At 40.8% G+C, this 15,594-nt stretch overlaps 1 protein-coding gene across 1 annotated transcript; it reads left to right on the top strand.

Annotated features, from left to right (window-relative positions):
* The first annotated feature begins 679 nt into the window (after window positions 1-679).
* tsr1 (TSR1 ribosome maturation factor) lies at window positions 680-8,368 on the top strand. The gene is made up of 15 exons (XM_077541818.1): window positions 680-863; window positions 1,264-1,367; window positions 1,532-1,760; window positions 2,705-2,839; window positions 2,945-3,402; window positions 3,488-3,632; window positions 3,831-4,006; window positions 5,007-5,239; window positions 6,134-6,293; window positions 6,364-6,474; window positions 6,556-6,688; window positions 6,778-6,894; window positions 7,179-7,319; window positions 7,412-7,486; window positions 7,610-8,368. Exons 1-15 carry the CDS (start codon window positions 686-688, stop codon window positions 7,786-7,788), a joined length of 2,574 nt encoding a protein of 857 aa, XP_077397944.1. The 5' UTR covers window positions 680-685; the 3' UTR covers window positions 7,789-8,368.
* Window positions 8,369-15,594: the final 7,226 nt, after the last annotated feature.

Below are 15,594 nucleotides of genomic sequence, written 5' to 3'. Positions count from 1 at the left end.
TATTTCCCTGCCCTTGGGCAATCCTTTTTAGATTAGAGCTCTTATTGACTAGCCAGTTAAGTGCAGTGCCATAAAGGCCTCACGTCACCTGTAATTCCAGTTACAACGGCTGTATCTGCCACACGAATGAATTACTGGCAAGGCTAATCTAGTTATAATCATTGTCAAGAAATGCACTTCCCCAATAACTGGCTTCCCAAGCAGATAACTTCCAATTCCAAAGTTTCATCAGAAGGCAAAATCATGACGTTCTGCCTTTGGGCAACTCATGCTATTTTTGTGTTCAGTAGCTTGATATGTGATATAATACTGTTTGGGAGAAGACTGTTTGTCATGAATAATTATTTGTCTGTATGTACCGTGCAAGTGAGTGGTGACCAGTCCAGGGTCTATCCCGCCTCTTGCCCAGAGTCAGCAAATACATTGTCATGCCATTCCGCTTACATTTTAATTTCTGTACTAAATCTATCATACATACATACATACATACATACATAGTACATACTGAATAATTTACCAAGCAGTATATAAAATAAATGGTTGGATTTGAATTCCTTTTCATTTTTTTTTGTTTTATTTTTGTTTTAAACAAGTTAAAACATTGCTTTTATTTTGAATGGGTTATCAAAGAGCTTTTATTTCGAAGCAGAAACTAATTGCGGAAGTCAATGGCTGCACCTCCGTCATGACGTTGCGTTACGACTGCGGAAGTATACTCGATTGTCCCAGCCCACATGGTAAAAACATGGTGGCACACGGGGAAAAACAGCAAAGCCACAGGCCTGGCGTTTATAAGCAGAAAAACAAGGGCCACAGGCATGGCAGGCATCGGACGAAAGGTGAAATTGAGAGAGAAAACAAAGGTGAGTGTTCTTCTATTTTGAATAAGACACGTACGACCTTACGTCAGCTGGTGTTGTGGCGGCTAATTAAACACGTGATCATTTCCACTTAACCCAATAAATATAAAAACTGTATTAAAGTGAGCCTTTACTGGGATAACAATGACACTCATACAGATGTTGAATGAGCTGTTTGACTTTTGACATAAATCCTACAATGTGTTACTGTGTTTTTGTAGTTACAATGGTTAATAATGCACATATTCCATCTTTTTTTAAATGGGTAGTTTAAAAACAGATATTCTCACATAGAAACACATTGTTTTTTTTAATTTGAAAATTACAGTAGTATGCATGTCGAGTGTTGTCGGAGAGGTTTTCCACTTTGTACAAACCAAATAAACGATGTGTTTCATTACAGGAAGGGTGTCCGTGATAGCCCTCACTAAAAAACAGAGAAAAGAGCAACGGAAGATAGACAGAAAGAACAAAGCCAATCAACTACGCAAGAACAAGAGAGATGTGGTATTTACTAATGCTAATCAATGAGGCTGGATTTACATTGCAGGTCCACGTGACCTTTACCCTGCCATGACATAATAAAATTGTTTCAGTTTAAATCCAACCTAATATAAACAATAGTTTGTTGAATATTACACCTGACTTTGAATATTTCTCAATCATTCGAGGTCCTAACAGAGAAACGGCGTTTAGGCAGCAGGGACGGTCCTCCTATTCTGGTCGGCGTGGTATCTCTTCATGCCGCCGTGGACGCCGCCGCTGTTACCAAACTTCTTCGTCAAGAGGGTGCAGCCGGCGTTGTTCACCAGGAGGAGTCTGTCAGCGGTGCCAGTGACAGTTTCGGACTGGTTGTGCCTCGTTTTAAACAAAGATTTACCTTTCTTAGAATCAACACCGGTAAATAATGAGTGATTCTGGGTTCGAAGTTTGCATGTTCTCCATGTCCTCTTGTGGGGTTTCTCCAGATACTGTGGTTTCTATACACGTTTAAAAAAGAAAGGAAAAAAAAAAGTGTGTTAAAAGGATAAGTGAATCTGAACAGTCTATCGATGTAAAAATGAATTTGAATGCTTATTTGTCAATATGTTTTCTGCAATAAGACCCATCTGAGCTGGAATAACATGCACCTAACCTGCAACCCAAATGAGGACACAGGAAATTTTAGTTTACTAAACAAAAATATAAATGTAGCGCTATTGTATTTGCTCCCAGACAAACGAATGTTGTGCTCTACATACTTTTTTTATTTTTTATTTTTTTTATTTTGAAGGTTCCAAGCAAAGTATTTAGTTGCAATTTTTTCTATTGCATGTTTTGAAAGCAGCACCAATGTTACTAATAGGGGTGTTAAAAAAAAAATCGATTCGGCAATATATCGCGATACTACATGGCGCAATTCTCGAATCGATTCAATAGGCGGCCGAATCGATTTTTAAACTTCCATTTTTAATGGAAAAATATTCAACAAAACGTCTAACTTCGGGTTAGGGTTCACACCTTAAGCATGGAAGAATGTTATATGAACGGAACATTAAGCCTTAATATTTTATTTTAATGCTGTTCAAGCATGTAACAGATTACAACCTGTATAAGACTGAAGTTTCAGATAAATAAATAATACATTTTCATACAAATCTTACACTCCACAAGTTTACTGATTAGTATTTTCTAAATTTGAATGAAAAAAACCGCAACAATCGACTTATAAATTCGTATCGGGATTAATCGGTATCGAATCGAATCGTGACCTGTGAATCGTGATACGAATCGAATCGTCAGGTACTAGGCAATTCACACCCCTAGTTACTAACAATTAAGTTCTACTAATTTTCTCTGCCCAGATGACATACATTCACTGCTCGATGTAGCAAAGACGGCGGATAGCCTTATGTTTGTTCTGGATTCTACTGAAGGCTGGGACAGCTATGGAGACTACTGTCTCTCCTGTCTATTTGCCCAGGGCCTTCCTAGCTATGGTAAATTTTTACCCTTACATTGGCCATGTTTCATCTGTATTTTCGTAATTTCTAATGCTGTCTGATTTAAAAAAAACAAAAAAAAAACATCCACACCTTTTGTAGCTCTTGTGTGTCAGGGCCTCTCTGACCTCACCGTAAAGAAGAAGGTGGATTCCCGCAGGGCGCTGTCCAAAGTCACAGAAATCCGCTTCCCCGAGGCCCGTCTCTTCACTCTGGACACAGAGCAGGAAGTCACCCTTCTGCTCAGGCATTTGGGCACGCAGAGACAACGAAAGCTTGGCTTCCGGTCCAGACGCTCCCATCTGGTGGCCCAACGTGTCACTTTTACGCCAAATGCCGCCTCTGGCCAAGGCACGCCGGGTGGCCCCACTGGCCTCGGCACCCTCTGTGTCTCCGGTTATGTCCGCGGACGTCCTCTCCGAGCGGACAGGCTAGTGCACATCAGTGGACACGGAGATTTTCAGCTGAGTCAGATCGACGCGCCACTTGACCCGCTTCCCTTAAACACAACTGCACCCAGACCAGCCAAGCCCGGCAAGGGTGGAGATGTTGACATGATGGTAGTCGAAGAGTTACACTTTCAGTAGCTATTTTGCTGATACGAGCATATTTTAGCATATTTTGTATTTGTGTGTTCTTTTGTAGGATGGTGACGAAGCAGAGGCCCCTGTAAAGGTGCTGATGACATCAGACCCCTCTTGTAGGGAAAGCCTGCAGGCCGAGGCTGAGGTGGACCCAATGGATGGAGAGCAGACGTGGCCCACAGAATCGGAGCTGCTTGAGGCTGAAGGTACAAAATGGGACCATTTCGAAAATGTGCATTTTTTTATTTATTCCAATTTCAATTGTATCCAATGAAAAAAATATTTTATAAGGTTCTGCTGTACTTGAGTGCATGGAAATTAAAAATGTAGTTTTGTGTCTGATAACACAATTAATAGAAATTCTACCACGTAACAATACCTCAAATTTAATTGCTGTCTTGCAGAGGCCAGAAAGAGCAAACGCATAAAGAAAGTCCCTAAAGGAACTTCCGACTACCAGGCGGCGTGGATTGTGGATAATGATGAAAATGATGAGCCGGATGCAGAAAGCAGCGACGATGATGACTGTGATGTTGACATGATGGATGAGGCCCCAGACGGGAACGACGACGACTCACAAGTAATTGTAGCCTTGGCTTACTTTTGTTTTCTGAAATTCTTACATTTTTTTTTTTTTTCAGAATTGTAAATAACATTTTTGTGATTTTCTAAAATTATTTTATTTAAGGCTATAGGCCCCACTTAAGAGGAAAAAGTCGACATTTTGTACTTTTTTTGGGGGAATCCAAATTGTTGATTTTATGACAAGTAATTGCAATTCCCCATTTATGGAACTATACAATTGTAAGTTGTGACGTTTTGAGTGGCAAGCGAGTTGGTGTGCATACGTGACGCACACTTGGTGCACCTTGCGAGGTGCTGTTAGTTTGTTGATTCAAGCGTCTGCCGCTGCAGGCTACAGGCCACAACAATTGTGCTTTGGAGCACAGGCGTCCCGAGAGGAACCTCCTATCTTCCTGCTCGACCAATGCAACTCACTTCCTGTCTGGACAGCAGGAGGAGAAGGGGAGAGGAGGGGGAGGCTTCACTCAAATGATTTATTTGAGAGTCTAAGAAAAATCTCTTGCACTTGTTTGATGTTGAAGCTCACACACAGGAATATGTGAGAGTAACAATAGGGTTATTCAAATGCTGGGTTTTTTTTTTGTTTTTGTTTTTTGGTGCAGGAATGTTGGGAATAATTTGCAGCCTGAAACCACCTGCTGTGTCCTGATGTGATTTGTCTTCAGTGTATGATGGCTGCTAGTTTGCAACTTAAACACAAAACAACTAAGATATAATGCAGGAGCTGCATCAAAACTTTGGCCGCTTTCACACATTCTGCAAAATTGCTGCATCAGAGCGGAAGCAAAATATCTGGCATTTCTACAGAATCCAGTAAAAGTGGGAGGTTGCTGCTGATTGCGGGTCCTTAATCAGATAATTTGATGACATGAGCGCCAGTGCTAATTTTCCCACCTATATCCCCACATTGCAGGATTCCCTACCACGCATGTGGTGGCGTACATGTGCTACAGCTCCAATAATCTGTATGTTCTCTTCGCCTCCTCGTTGTTCAGGATGCAGGCTCAGACCTCGCCTCAGAAGAGGAGGACGAAGGAGAAGAAGAAGAGGAGGAGGAAGAAGAGGAAGAAGTGTGCTCCACAGAGCGAGCGGGAGCCGACCAACGCTACGACGAACACATGGATGAGGCGGCGGAAGAGGAAGGGCTCCAACGTTACCGCGAGGCGCGAGCCAATGAGATGTTCCCCGACGAGGTGGACACGCCCCTTGACGTGGCCGCCAGAATCAGGTCGGTTCTTTGTTTTTTTCGAGTGCATCAAAGTCCTCACATAAGTCATAAAATGGTGGCTTTTATTTGGAATATTGTGATGTATTCCTTATAACATTATGACTCTATTCTTGTAAAATTAAGACTTGCACGGGTTATTCTAAAAATAAAAATTAAATAAGTTATCGTAAAAATAGGACTTTCTTTTAATATTCTGTTTATTCACTAATATAGCTTTTTTTTAGTAAAACTCTATTTTTATTCGTTTTTATTTATTAAATGTGTATTTTTAAGCCATTTCATATTAGGACTTAATTATCCTGAAATTGTGCATTTTAGTATACTAATCAGTAGTGAAGCAGAAGTCACATCATTTTGAGTATGTACAGTATATATTTGTTTGCCAAACCTGTTTTTAACTCATTCACTCCCAGCTGTTTTACTGGATTTTGACTGATTTTGCAAAGGCCCACAGAATATTGTTTTCTATTTATTGTAAAAACATGGAACCTATCAAAAGAAGGTTTAGCATCTCTTCTTTCATTAGGAAAAAAATATATTTTTATGTTTCCGTTTTGCAGCAATTAGCATTGGAATATAGCTAAGTTTAATCATTATTCACAAATCTGTTTAAAACAGTGGGGAAAAGAATTTTTTGCAACATGGCCCCGGTTGATCTCTTATACTCTGCTGCCACCTGCTGGCCGTTTTTGTAATAACTACTTGTTATTCAAGCATTCTCTTCAGTTCAGAGGCTGCATGAAAGCCTTTTGTTTGCTCTAACATAAAAAATACAAAAAACGTATAAATACGTCTTTGGGAGCAAATGAGTTAAAGTTTAGAAGTTGATCTTAAATGCACTTTAAAAGTACTTGATTTAGTTTGTTTTGAACATCCCTGTCCCCCTGCCTCCAGGTTCCAGCGCTACAGGGGCCTTAAAAGTTTCCGCTCGTCCCCCTGGGATCCCATGGAGAACTTGCCCCACAACTATTCGCGCATCTTCCAGTTCCAGAGCTTCGAGCGCACCCGCCGCCGCGTCCTTGCTGAAGCCGCAGAAGAGGAAGAAGGCGCCATGGTAAACCTAGTACTCATCCTGATATTTATTCTAAATAATATTCTCGAGATATTTACTATGTTTTTTGCAGGTTGGCTGGTACGTCATACTCCATGTGATTGATGTGCCCTCCTCGGTGATGGAGAGTGTGCAGGCAGGCAGGCCGCTGGTGCTGGTGTCACTCCTCCCCCATGAACAGAAGGTCCTAGTGTGCCTGAAAAAAAAAAAAAGATAATAAAAAATAAACATATTTGACTTTTTTATTTTTTTATTTTTTATTTAGATGTCTGTGATGCACCTTTTGGTAAGGAGGCACCCCAGCAACACGGAGCCCATCAAGTCCAAAGAGGAGCTGGTGATCCACTGCGGTTTTCGGCGGTTCAGGGCCTCACCTATCTTCTCTCAGCACACCTCAGGTAAGACGGAGGGACAGCTTAAAACCTCCTTCACACTCTCTTGACTGTTCAAGTTCACATCTGAGGGATGAACTGTTGTTGCTATTCAGCGGACAAACACAAGATGGAGCGTTTCCTCAGGCCGGACGCCCCCACTGTAGTGTCGGTGTACGCGCCAATCACCTTCCCTCCCACAGGTGTCCTGCTCTTCAAACAGAGGGATGATGGTAAGATCTGCCGAAATGATACAATTTCAATTTGACTTGATTCCTATGAAATTGCTGCTCTAATCATGCCAGCGAATCTCTTACAGGACTTCTTCAAATCAGGGTTTGGCTTTCCAAATAGGGTCCCAATTTTTAACAATGGTTACAAAATTGAGTTTTAAAAAAAAAATAAAAATAAAAAAAAGGCCCGTTTACGTTATTTTAATAAATTACGGCATTTTACAACATACATGAATCCATTATTATCTTATTCTGCCTTTTCTTTCTAATTTGTGTGTGTTTAGGCGTGCAGGACCTGGTGGCTACAGGCAGCCTGCTCAGTTGCGACCCTCGACGCATTGTGCTCAAGAGGATCGTCCTGAGCGGACACCCGTTCAAAATTAACCGGCGCTCGGCCGTCGTCCGTTACATGTTCTTCAACAGGGGTGAGCGTCCTTTTAACTTCCTTGACATGTCTTCTGCACTGTATCTACTAATTAATGATCTTTTTTTTTTTTTTGTCTTCATTGTGGGCTAGATGACATCATGTGGTTCAAACCTGTGGAGCTGCGCACAAAATGGGGCCGGAGGGGCCACATCAAGGAGACGTTGGGTAAGAAAAATCCAAAATTGATCATTCATCGTAATGTGGTTAATATAGGGCTTAAAAAAAAAAAAAAAAGTGTGTTAGTTTATTTTTCGGTGATATCGCAATGTTTTTGTGTTTTATTTTTAGGCACACACGGTCACATGAAGTGCGTGTTTGATAGTCAGCTGCGCTCTCAAGACACGGTCCTGATGAACTTGTACAAGAGGGTCTATCCTCGTTGGACGTACGACCCCTATGTACCTTTGCCTCTGCCCTGGTTTAAACGGGAGTCAACGGTGGACCTGCAGGACTTGGACATGGAGTAGCGTGAGAGAACAAATACATGATTCTAAGTGAATAAAATCAATTATGACTAGTTTTATGCATTTTGCTATTGCACATGATGCATTGTAAAGTGCTTTGGGCACCAGATGGTGTAGTTAAAGCGCTATATAAAAGCGGTTCCAGTTCATAGTTTTTCATTTGGTTATTTTGTTTATATGTATGGTCTACAAGTCTTTTCATCCAAATAATCATTGCAATTATAACTTCACTACTGTGTTACTGTAAGTTCTAATTTGCGTCCAAATTCGGTTGCGTCATTCACCACCTAAGGAGTAAAATTGGGTAACTGAAGCCTGCACACCATTTGAATTTGGCTCTGTAGCCTTGAGATTGGATTTGGGGGGTTTGCCACTAGAGGGCAGCAGTGTATAAATCTTAGTAGTTGTGCAAAAGGAAAGAATAACCAAATTATTGATTTGGTATTGCATCAAGTAAAAATTAATGCATTATAAGGCAACTATGTACCAATAAAAAAAATCTGCAATTTAAATTTTCTGAGTTATCCCTAACATTACAACTCTGAAAATATACATCATTTTAATAAATATTGTTGACAACAAATATGGCTTTTATTCCCCGTAAAATCTCTTCATCATGAATAAGTTTTCTCTCTTTTTGTGCTTAATATAAGGACTCATTTTATTCAAATGTTCACTTCTAATATTTTGTCTATCGTGATCATTATCTCTTTTTTTTTCTTTTTTTTTTAAAGATAAAGTCAAACTTTTTTTTAACTTTTTTTTCCTGACTTTTAGAATTAAATTTTATTTTAATTTTTTTGTGAAGGTGATTATTATTTTTTTTCTTGTAATGGTACATTTTGACTTAAATGCTCCACTTTCTCATGATCAGTTATAGGCCAACAACTTTAAAATCTTTTTTTTTTTTTTTTTTTTTTTTTTTTTTTTTTTTAAACAGATGTTCATCTGAATTCACAAATACATCTACTCAGTTTTGTATAATGTATTTGATCACTTGTCCCATACGAAATTGGATACAGTATGAAACAATAGCCCGAGTATGTGAGAGGGGAAGAAAAATCTTCCATTTTTTAAACTATCACAGTCTTGCAAAGAAACCTGGCACCCCCATCAGACCATGCTAGCAATACGTATATCTTCTGCACACATCCTTTGAGCAATGCAGGCTCTGACTTATTAAAAAACAAGTGTTATGCCCTGCAAAAAAAAAAAAGTGGTTTGCAGTGTGGCTTGCCCCTCGTTTGACCCGATGGAGCCCCTTCTTCACCGCACAGTTCACAGCCTCATTGTTGCTGTCAAGACCGAAGGCCAAAAAAATGCTCCGCAGGTTTTTTTTTTGCAATAGGGGAAATGCTTGATTTATGAATCTCAGTATTTATCGCAAATCGCAGGCCCCCTTTTTTTTTTTTTTTTTTTTGCATGCTTGCAGAAACATGATTCATCCCGGCGGGCATGCCAAGATGTCTGCATGAGCAAGCACAGGGGCGAAGACGTTGAAATGGAGGCAACGTGATCCAAAGTAGAGCAAAAGTTCACCTAGTGCTTTAAAACAAAATATATATATTATTAGAAAAGAAAGACGATACGCTTGGGCGATGTATCAAACTTTCTTGGATGCGCGGCATGCTTTGTGCCAACACTCACTTTATTTCCTACGTTTTGTACGAATTAGGTGATAACGACGATACGGTACGTGTGTGTTACACGCACTCGTGTTCCAGGTCACGGCGAGGGAAGACGCAATTCAATATCCCCAAAATGCTGTCACGTTTAGGACGCGCCAAAGGCCAACACAGTTGACTTCCATGTTGTTTTTCCCAGAGGAAATCATGTAAAGTGAATTAATTTGTTCCAGGCGCAAAGTGTCGCCATCATAAAACCTCAACTGTACAACAGGCAAGGCTTGAACTAACATTTGACGGCGATTCAATTCAACTTTATTGCCCACAAAGGAGAATAGAAAAAAACCCAAATACTTCTTTAAGGTAAATGCAAATGGAACTTTAATAGATACCAAATACCGAAACCACTAGTATATAAAATTATGCCAGATAAGTTAAAATAAAGACTTATATATCCTAATACCTGTACTGTACTGTGTTCCCTCAGAGGTGTCCAAACTACGGCCCGGGGGCCATTTGCCGTCCGCCGTCCATTTTTCAGTGGCCCGCGACATATGCTAAAAATGGCATTTGACTCAGTTCAAATAAAATAATCAAAACAAAAATGTAAAAGGGAGTAAGAAGGGAGGGTATCGAAAAACAGGTGCCATTAAAGGTTATTCTGGTTAACTATAATGGAAAAAACAAAAATTCAAAAAACAATATTGTTACCAAAACAAAATAAAAACGAAAGTGCTTTTTAAATAACGAAAACTAACTGAAACTACATTTTATGTTTACAAAACCAACTAAAACTAACTATAATTATAGCAAACATGTCCTTCGTTTTAGTCTTTGGTAATTAATTCCATGCATGAGCCTTTGGGGATGATTTTAAATGTGATTTTTAGTAGCTTTATTTGGATATAAACCGGAATAATGACGTTTGAAAGTATGTCACACAGAAGTGACGTCATCTAGCAGCAGCCAATAGAAAAGCACCTTCAGATGACGTTGCTCCCACAAAAACTAACTATAATTATAGCAAACATGTTCTTCATTTTAGTCTTTGGCAATTCATTTGATGCATGAGCACTTGTGGATGATTTTAAGTCGATTTATTTTGATATTAACCGGCATAAGGATGTTTGAAAGTGTGTCACACAGAAGTGACGTCATCCAGCAGCAGCCAATAGAAAAGCACCGTCAGATGACGTCGCTCACATGGTGTTTTGTTTAAATATTGCGCACAAGTAATACGTATTTTGTTCAAAACTAAAACTAACAAAAACTAAGTATTTATTAAATAACTAAAACTAACAGAACCACCCTGAAAACTAATTCAAATGAAAATTCCCAAACTCTTAATAACCTTGATTGGGATGCTCGCGCGCAAATCTTACAAAGCGCTCCTCCCCTTTTGCGAGCTCATTTCCGAAAGACCAACTGCAACGTGGTACATGAGCGGCGCATCCAAGCCATGACTTGGAGTGTTTGGCACATGTCTGCAGTCAGGAGACACGAACGCTGGTGACTTAGTGCTTCGTTGGCCCAAGAATGTCTTGCGGTTCCCACTTCACTGCCACCGCGTGCACTTGGAAGGCGCCCCGCCGAAGATAGAACGGGTGAGAGCTTTTTCCGTTGGACGCCGATGAAGAGGAGAAAAAAAAAAGGGGGGGCGGCAGGAGAGATAAGACAAAGGCCAGCTTGAATAATAAAAATAAATAATATATTTTTTTAATAAAAGAGAGAGATCTGTGGGTGGAAGAAGTTGGAGGAATGTGAGAAAATAAGAGGAAGGGGTGTGTAAAAAAAAAAAAAAAAAAAAAAAAAGGCACGCGAGAATGTGGGAGAGCGCAAGAGTGGCTGGCGTTTATGGATTGCAGATGTGGCGCTGTGGGGTTTTGGCAGGGCCCTCGCGCGCCTAAATCATGCACCGGCTGGGTGGCACCGGGGTGACAGCGAGGTCAGCGAGCCGCAGCCGTTAAAAAAAACAAAACAAAACAAAAAAAACCGGAGAGGAACAAGAACCTCAAACGCACACGGCGGCGTCACCCAAGTGGGAGGGCACTGGGGTATATACTGTACCGTAGATGTGTGTGCGTTGGGGTAAATGGCACTCTAGGGGGTTCACGCACAGGCCCCCAAAATCCATCTCATATGCTGTATTTACATTTAATCAAGGCAGTCCAACAGTAATGTGTTCAAGTGGAACCTTCGCTTCCACATGAAAGGTTAATGATTTGAAAAAAAAAAAAAAAAAGTCTTGACAGCAATGCTGAAAAAGAAACAGGCGGGGGGGACACGCTCTGCATTGTCGCCAACCAATTGTGGGGCACATGTAAACAAACAATCGCTCGTTTTCGTAACTAGGGACAACTAAGTGTCTTCACATTAATGAGGTATAGCACGGTTGACTAGTGGTTAGTTAAGTGGTTAGGTTTATTGAAGATTAATTCACGGATGCTGGGGCCACAATTTTTAGTCAGTGCCATTTTTTTAGGGGGCGTGTCACATAGGACAAAATCGTCTGTTTCATGAGTTTTTATTTTTGTAATTTATGTCAGATTTTCACCGGTATATTTTTTCCATTCTTTTTATTAGGGCTGCACAATATATCAAAAAAATATTAGTGTTCCGATACCGATACTGGTATCGGCAGAGGCCCCGATACTGCATTAAAACAGTGGTAAAACATCGGTATCGGTGACTACTAACGGGTAACATGCCGATACCATTAATTCCAATGCTAATATAGGACTTTGGATGCAGCATCTTGTGTCTTGCTCGTGCACGACATTCACTGATATGTGACATGTTCACTGCATGCCGATCTAAGATATCCTATTGGCCCTTGAATGCTCTGAACCAATGGCAGGACAGCTTTTTCATGTTGAGAAAAAAAAAACCCCCGTAGGTATCGGTATGGTATCGGCATCGGCCGATACTGCAAAGCTGGGTGTCGGAATCGGTATCGGGGGGCCAAAAAACTATTGGCTCATGCAATATGCATGTCGCAAAGTCATGCAATAAGCTTCATATGGGATTTTATGGTTTTATATGAATTTGACCAGTCAGCCGTTAACTAAAATGTGCATCACCATCCAATAGTTGAACATTATTGAGAGGTAATTATTAGGGCTGCACAATATATCAAAAAAATATCGATATCTCGATATTGGCCTATGCAATATGCACATCGCAAAGACATGTAATAGGTTTGATATGGAATTTTATGCTTTTATCTGAATTTGACCAGTCAGACTGTGAGAAAAAAATAAATAAATAAAAACAAAGCTACAAAACAATATAGATTAAAATAGTTAAATAAATAAAAGGGGATAAAAAAAAAAGATCAATCAAATGCCAAACTAAAAAAGTAAGTCTTAAGCCTCCTCTTAAAAACATCAATATTCTCTAATATGTATCAAAAATGCATGCAAATCGCACTAAAAAAAATCCCCGAAACGAGACCGCGAAAATTGGAACCGCGTTATAGCGAGGAAACACTAATTGACGGCCATTAAAAAATGTTAGAGGAAAAAAACAACAAAAAATTAAACCCAAAGAATGACTGATAAACATTTAAACATACATTTTCTTTGAAAAATAGGGGGGAAATGGTAGGAAACAAAACGTACATACATTACTGTTGTCAAATAATTATTTTTTTAAAATAGCTTGTTACAGTTATTTACTTGAGTAAAAACTTGGAATTAACGTAAAATCATAAAGCATATTTTGATTAAAAGACTGCTGCTCTAATAGTTTTCTTTGACCCTTGAATATGATTTTTTTTTTTTTTTTTTTATTTATTTTTTTTTTACATTGAACAAAACAATCAAAATTGAGTCCTCTTAACAGGCATTTTTCTTATATTCTTCTTAAAGAATCATTTCTCAAAACTTCTTGCCAACAAGCACTAAATTCCAGCAGCGTTGACTTTCAATGTAAAAGTCCGTATTTGTGCCCAGGTTTGGTTGCAAAGTGAGGAGAGGTCAGCTGCCACAGGAAGTAAATAAAACTGAGTTCATTTGTTTTTAACACATTAAATTTTACATGAAATCTCCAACGTTAACAGCCTTAAAAAAATATTTAAAAGTGTTGAACTTTAAAATTAAAATAAATAAATCTGCCAATATGCAAATGTGATGAAATCACACCGGTGCTTTCTTACATACACACGTTTGTTGTGCACTCGACTCCATTGTAGTTCAATAAGGTACATCGACATGAGAAGAAGTCGAACTGGAGAACGAGGAGGTGACGGCGCAACCAAGCCTGGCGAACACATTGCAAACCACCACACATGACACTCATTGAACGCAACATTCTTGGGATATTTTGGCCCCAAAGTCAAATCTGAGCTGAGCCGGGTTGGCATGATGCGACCTGCTATAATGTAACCGCTAATTATTTGGCGTCGAGTCCCCCTCGCCCCTAAAGGTGCGCGTAGCTTTCATCCACCGCCCGACTTTCCACAGACCTGATTATCCAGGTGGGAATGAAATAGAAAGAAGGTGGGGGGAAGCAATATACGATTTCCAACGTCCGCTGCGCGCACCCCCGACGGGCCTCCCAGAGTGCTTTGCAGCTGACATCACCTCGCAGAAACCTGGCAAGCTTGGCTCTATCTCTCCCCTCGCTTCCTGCCCTCATGATGTCACACGCCATATGGTTTTCAGCAGTATCAAGACGGAAAAAAAGAAAGAAAAAGGGGAGAAGGTCTGGGAAGGGTGTGCGTGTGCGTGTGCGTGCGCATGGCTGCAAGTCGGACACAGAAAACAAAAGATTGTGTGGAGGGGAGGAGGTGAGAGGCTTAACAAGGAGGGACCAAGATTTGGGGTCCATGTGTCGGACACACGCGCATTCACTGGCCACTTTATTAGGTACACCTGCACACGAACATCCACTGGAAACTACCATCACAGGAATAACGGTTAAAGAAGTCCATTTGCATAAAATTGGTCCGTCACGGTGATTACCCAAATGTGTTATGCTCACCATCGGCATTCTTATGTCCTTGGCTGAGCTTTATACCCACTAAAGATGTTTGTAGGGCAGGAAGATGTAAATGATTAGGCAAAAAAAAAAAAAAAAAAAAAAAGTCAAGAAAAATTGGACTTGATGAACCGAGGTCAACCTGTCTGTCTGTCTGTCTATCTATCTATCTATCTATCTATCTATCTATCTATCTATCTATCTATCTATCTATCTATCTCTAGTTAGTTAGAGCTAGCTAGCTAGCTAGCTAGAGCTCACTAGCTAGATCTATCTATCTCTAGTTAGTTAGAGCTAGCTAGCTAGCTCTCACTAGCTAGATCTATATCTATCTATCTATCTAGTTAGTTAGAGCTAGCTAGCTAGCTAGAGCTCACTAGCTAGATCTATCTATCTATCTGTCTGTCTGTCTGTCTCTAGTTAATTAGAGCTAGCTAGCTAGCTAGAAGGCGGCACGGTAGTCGAGTGGTTAGCACGTCCGCTTCCCAGTTCTGAGGTCTCCGGTTCGAGTCCAGGCTCGGACCTTCCTGGGTGGAGTTTGCATGTTCTCCCCGTGCCCGCGTGGGTCTTCTCCGGGTACTCCGGTCTCCTCCCACATTCCAAAGACATGCATGGCAGGTTAATTGGGCGCTCCGAATTGTCCCTAGGTGTGCGTGTGGATGGTTGTTCGTCTCTGTGTGCCCTGCGATTGGTTGGCAACCAGTCCAGGGTGTCCCCCGCCTACTGCCCAGAGCCAGCTGAGATAGGCGCCAGCAGCCCTCGCGACCCTTGTGAGGAATAAGCGGTCAAGAAAATGGATGGATGGATAGCTAGCTAGAGCTCACTAGCTAGAGCTAGCTAGCTAGCTATTTAGCTAGATAGCTATCCATCTAGCCATTTAGCTAGATAGCTATCTATTTAGCTAGATAGCTAGTTATGTTTTTCATGGTGATGATTGATGGCAACATAACAAAGACGAGACACCCGCTTTCAGAATTGTGTCTCGGCCTGGGACTGAAATGGCGAGGGCGTCTGCTTTTGAGGTGTTAAGTTTACATGTGGCGCTTCCTGCGTCGTGTCAAGCCCCTGGCGTGTGTCCGCGCCGCGCCGTGTGACAGTTAAAGACAAGTGGAAATTCAAAGTGAAAAGGGGGCCTCAGGCAGCCGAGGGGCCTGCGGCGTATCTCCTGCTAGACGTCGGCGTGGAAAAGCTGCTTTCCACTTGA

This window comes from Festucalex cinctus, chromosome 13, assembly GCF_051991245.1.
Source record: "Festucalex cinctus isolate MCC-2025b chromosome 13, RoL_Fcin_1.0, whole genome shotgun sequence".
Taxonomy (NCBI): Eukaryota; Metazoa; Chordata; class Actinopteri; order Syngnathiformes; family Syngnathidae; genus Festucalex; species Festucalex cinctus.
Note: the sequence above shows the minus strand (reverse complement) of the source record. Positions and strands in the feature narration are given on the sequence as shown.

Bases quoted from the DNA above. Each gene is read 5' to 3' on its own strand.
- tsr1 (XM_077541818.1), top strand. From the start codon at position 686: ATGACGTTGCGTTACGACTGCGGAAGTATACTCGATTGTCCCAGCCCA. The intron at 2,840-2,944 runs GTAAATTTTTAC...CACCTTTTGTAG, and splicing joins CCAGGGCCTTCCTAGCTATG to CTCTTGTGTGTCAGGGCCTC. The intron at 6,689-6,777 runs GTAAGACGGAGG...GTTGCTATTCAG, and splicing joins CTTCTCTCAGCACACCTCAG to CGGACAAACACAAGATGGAG.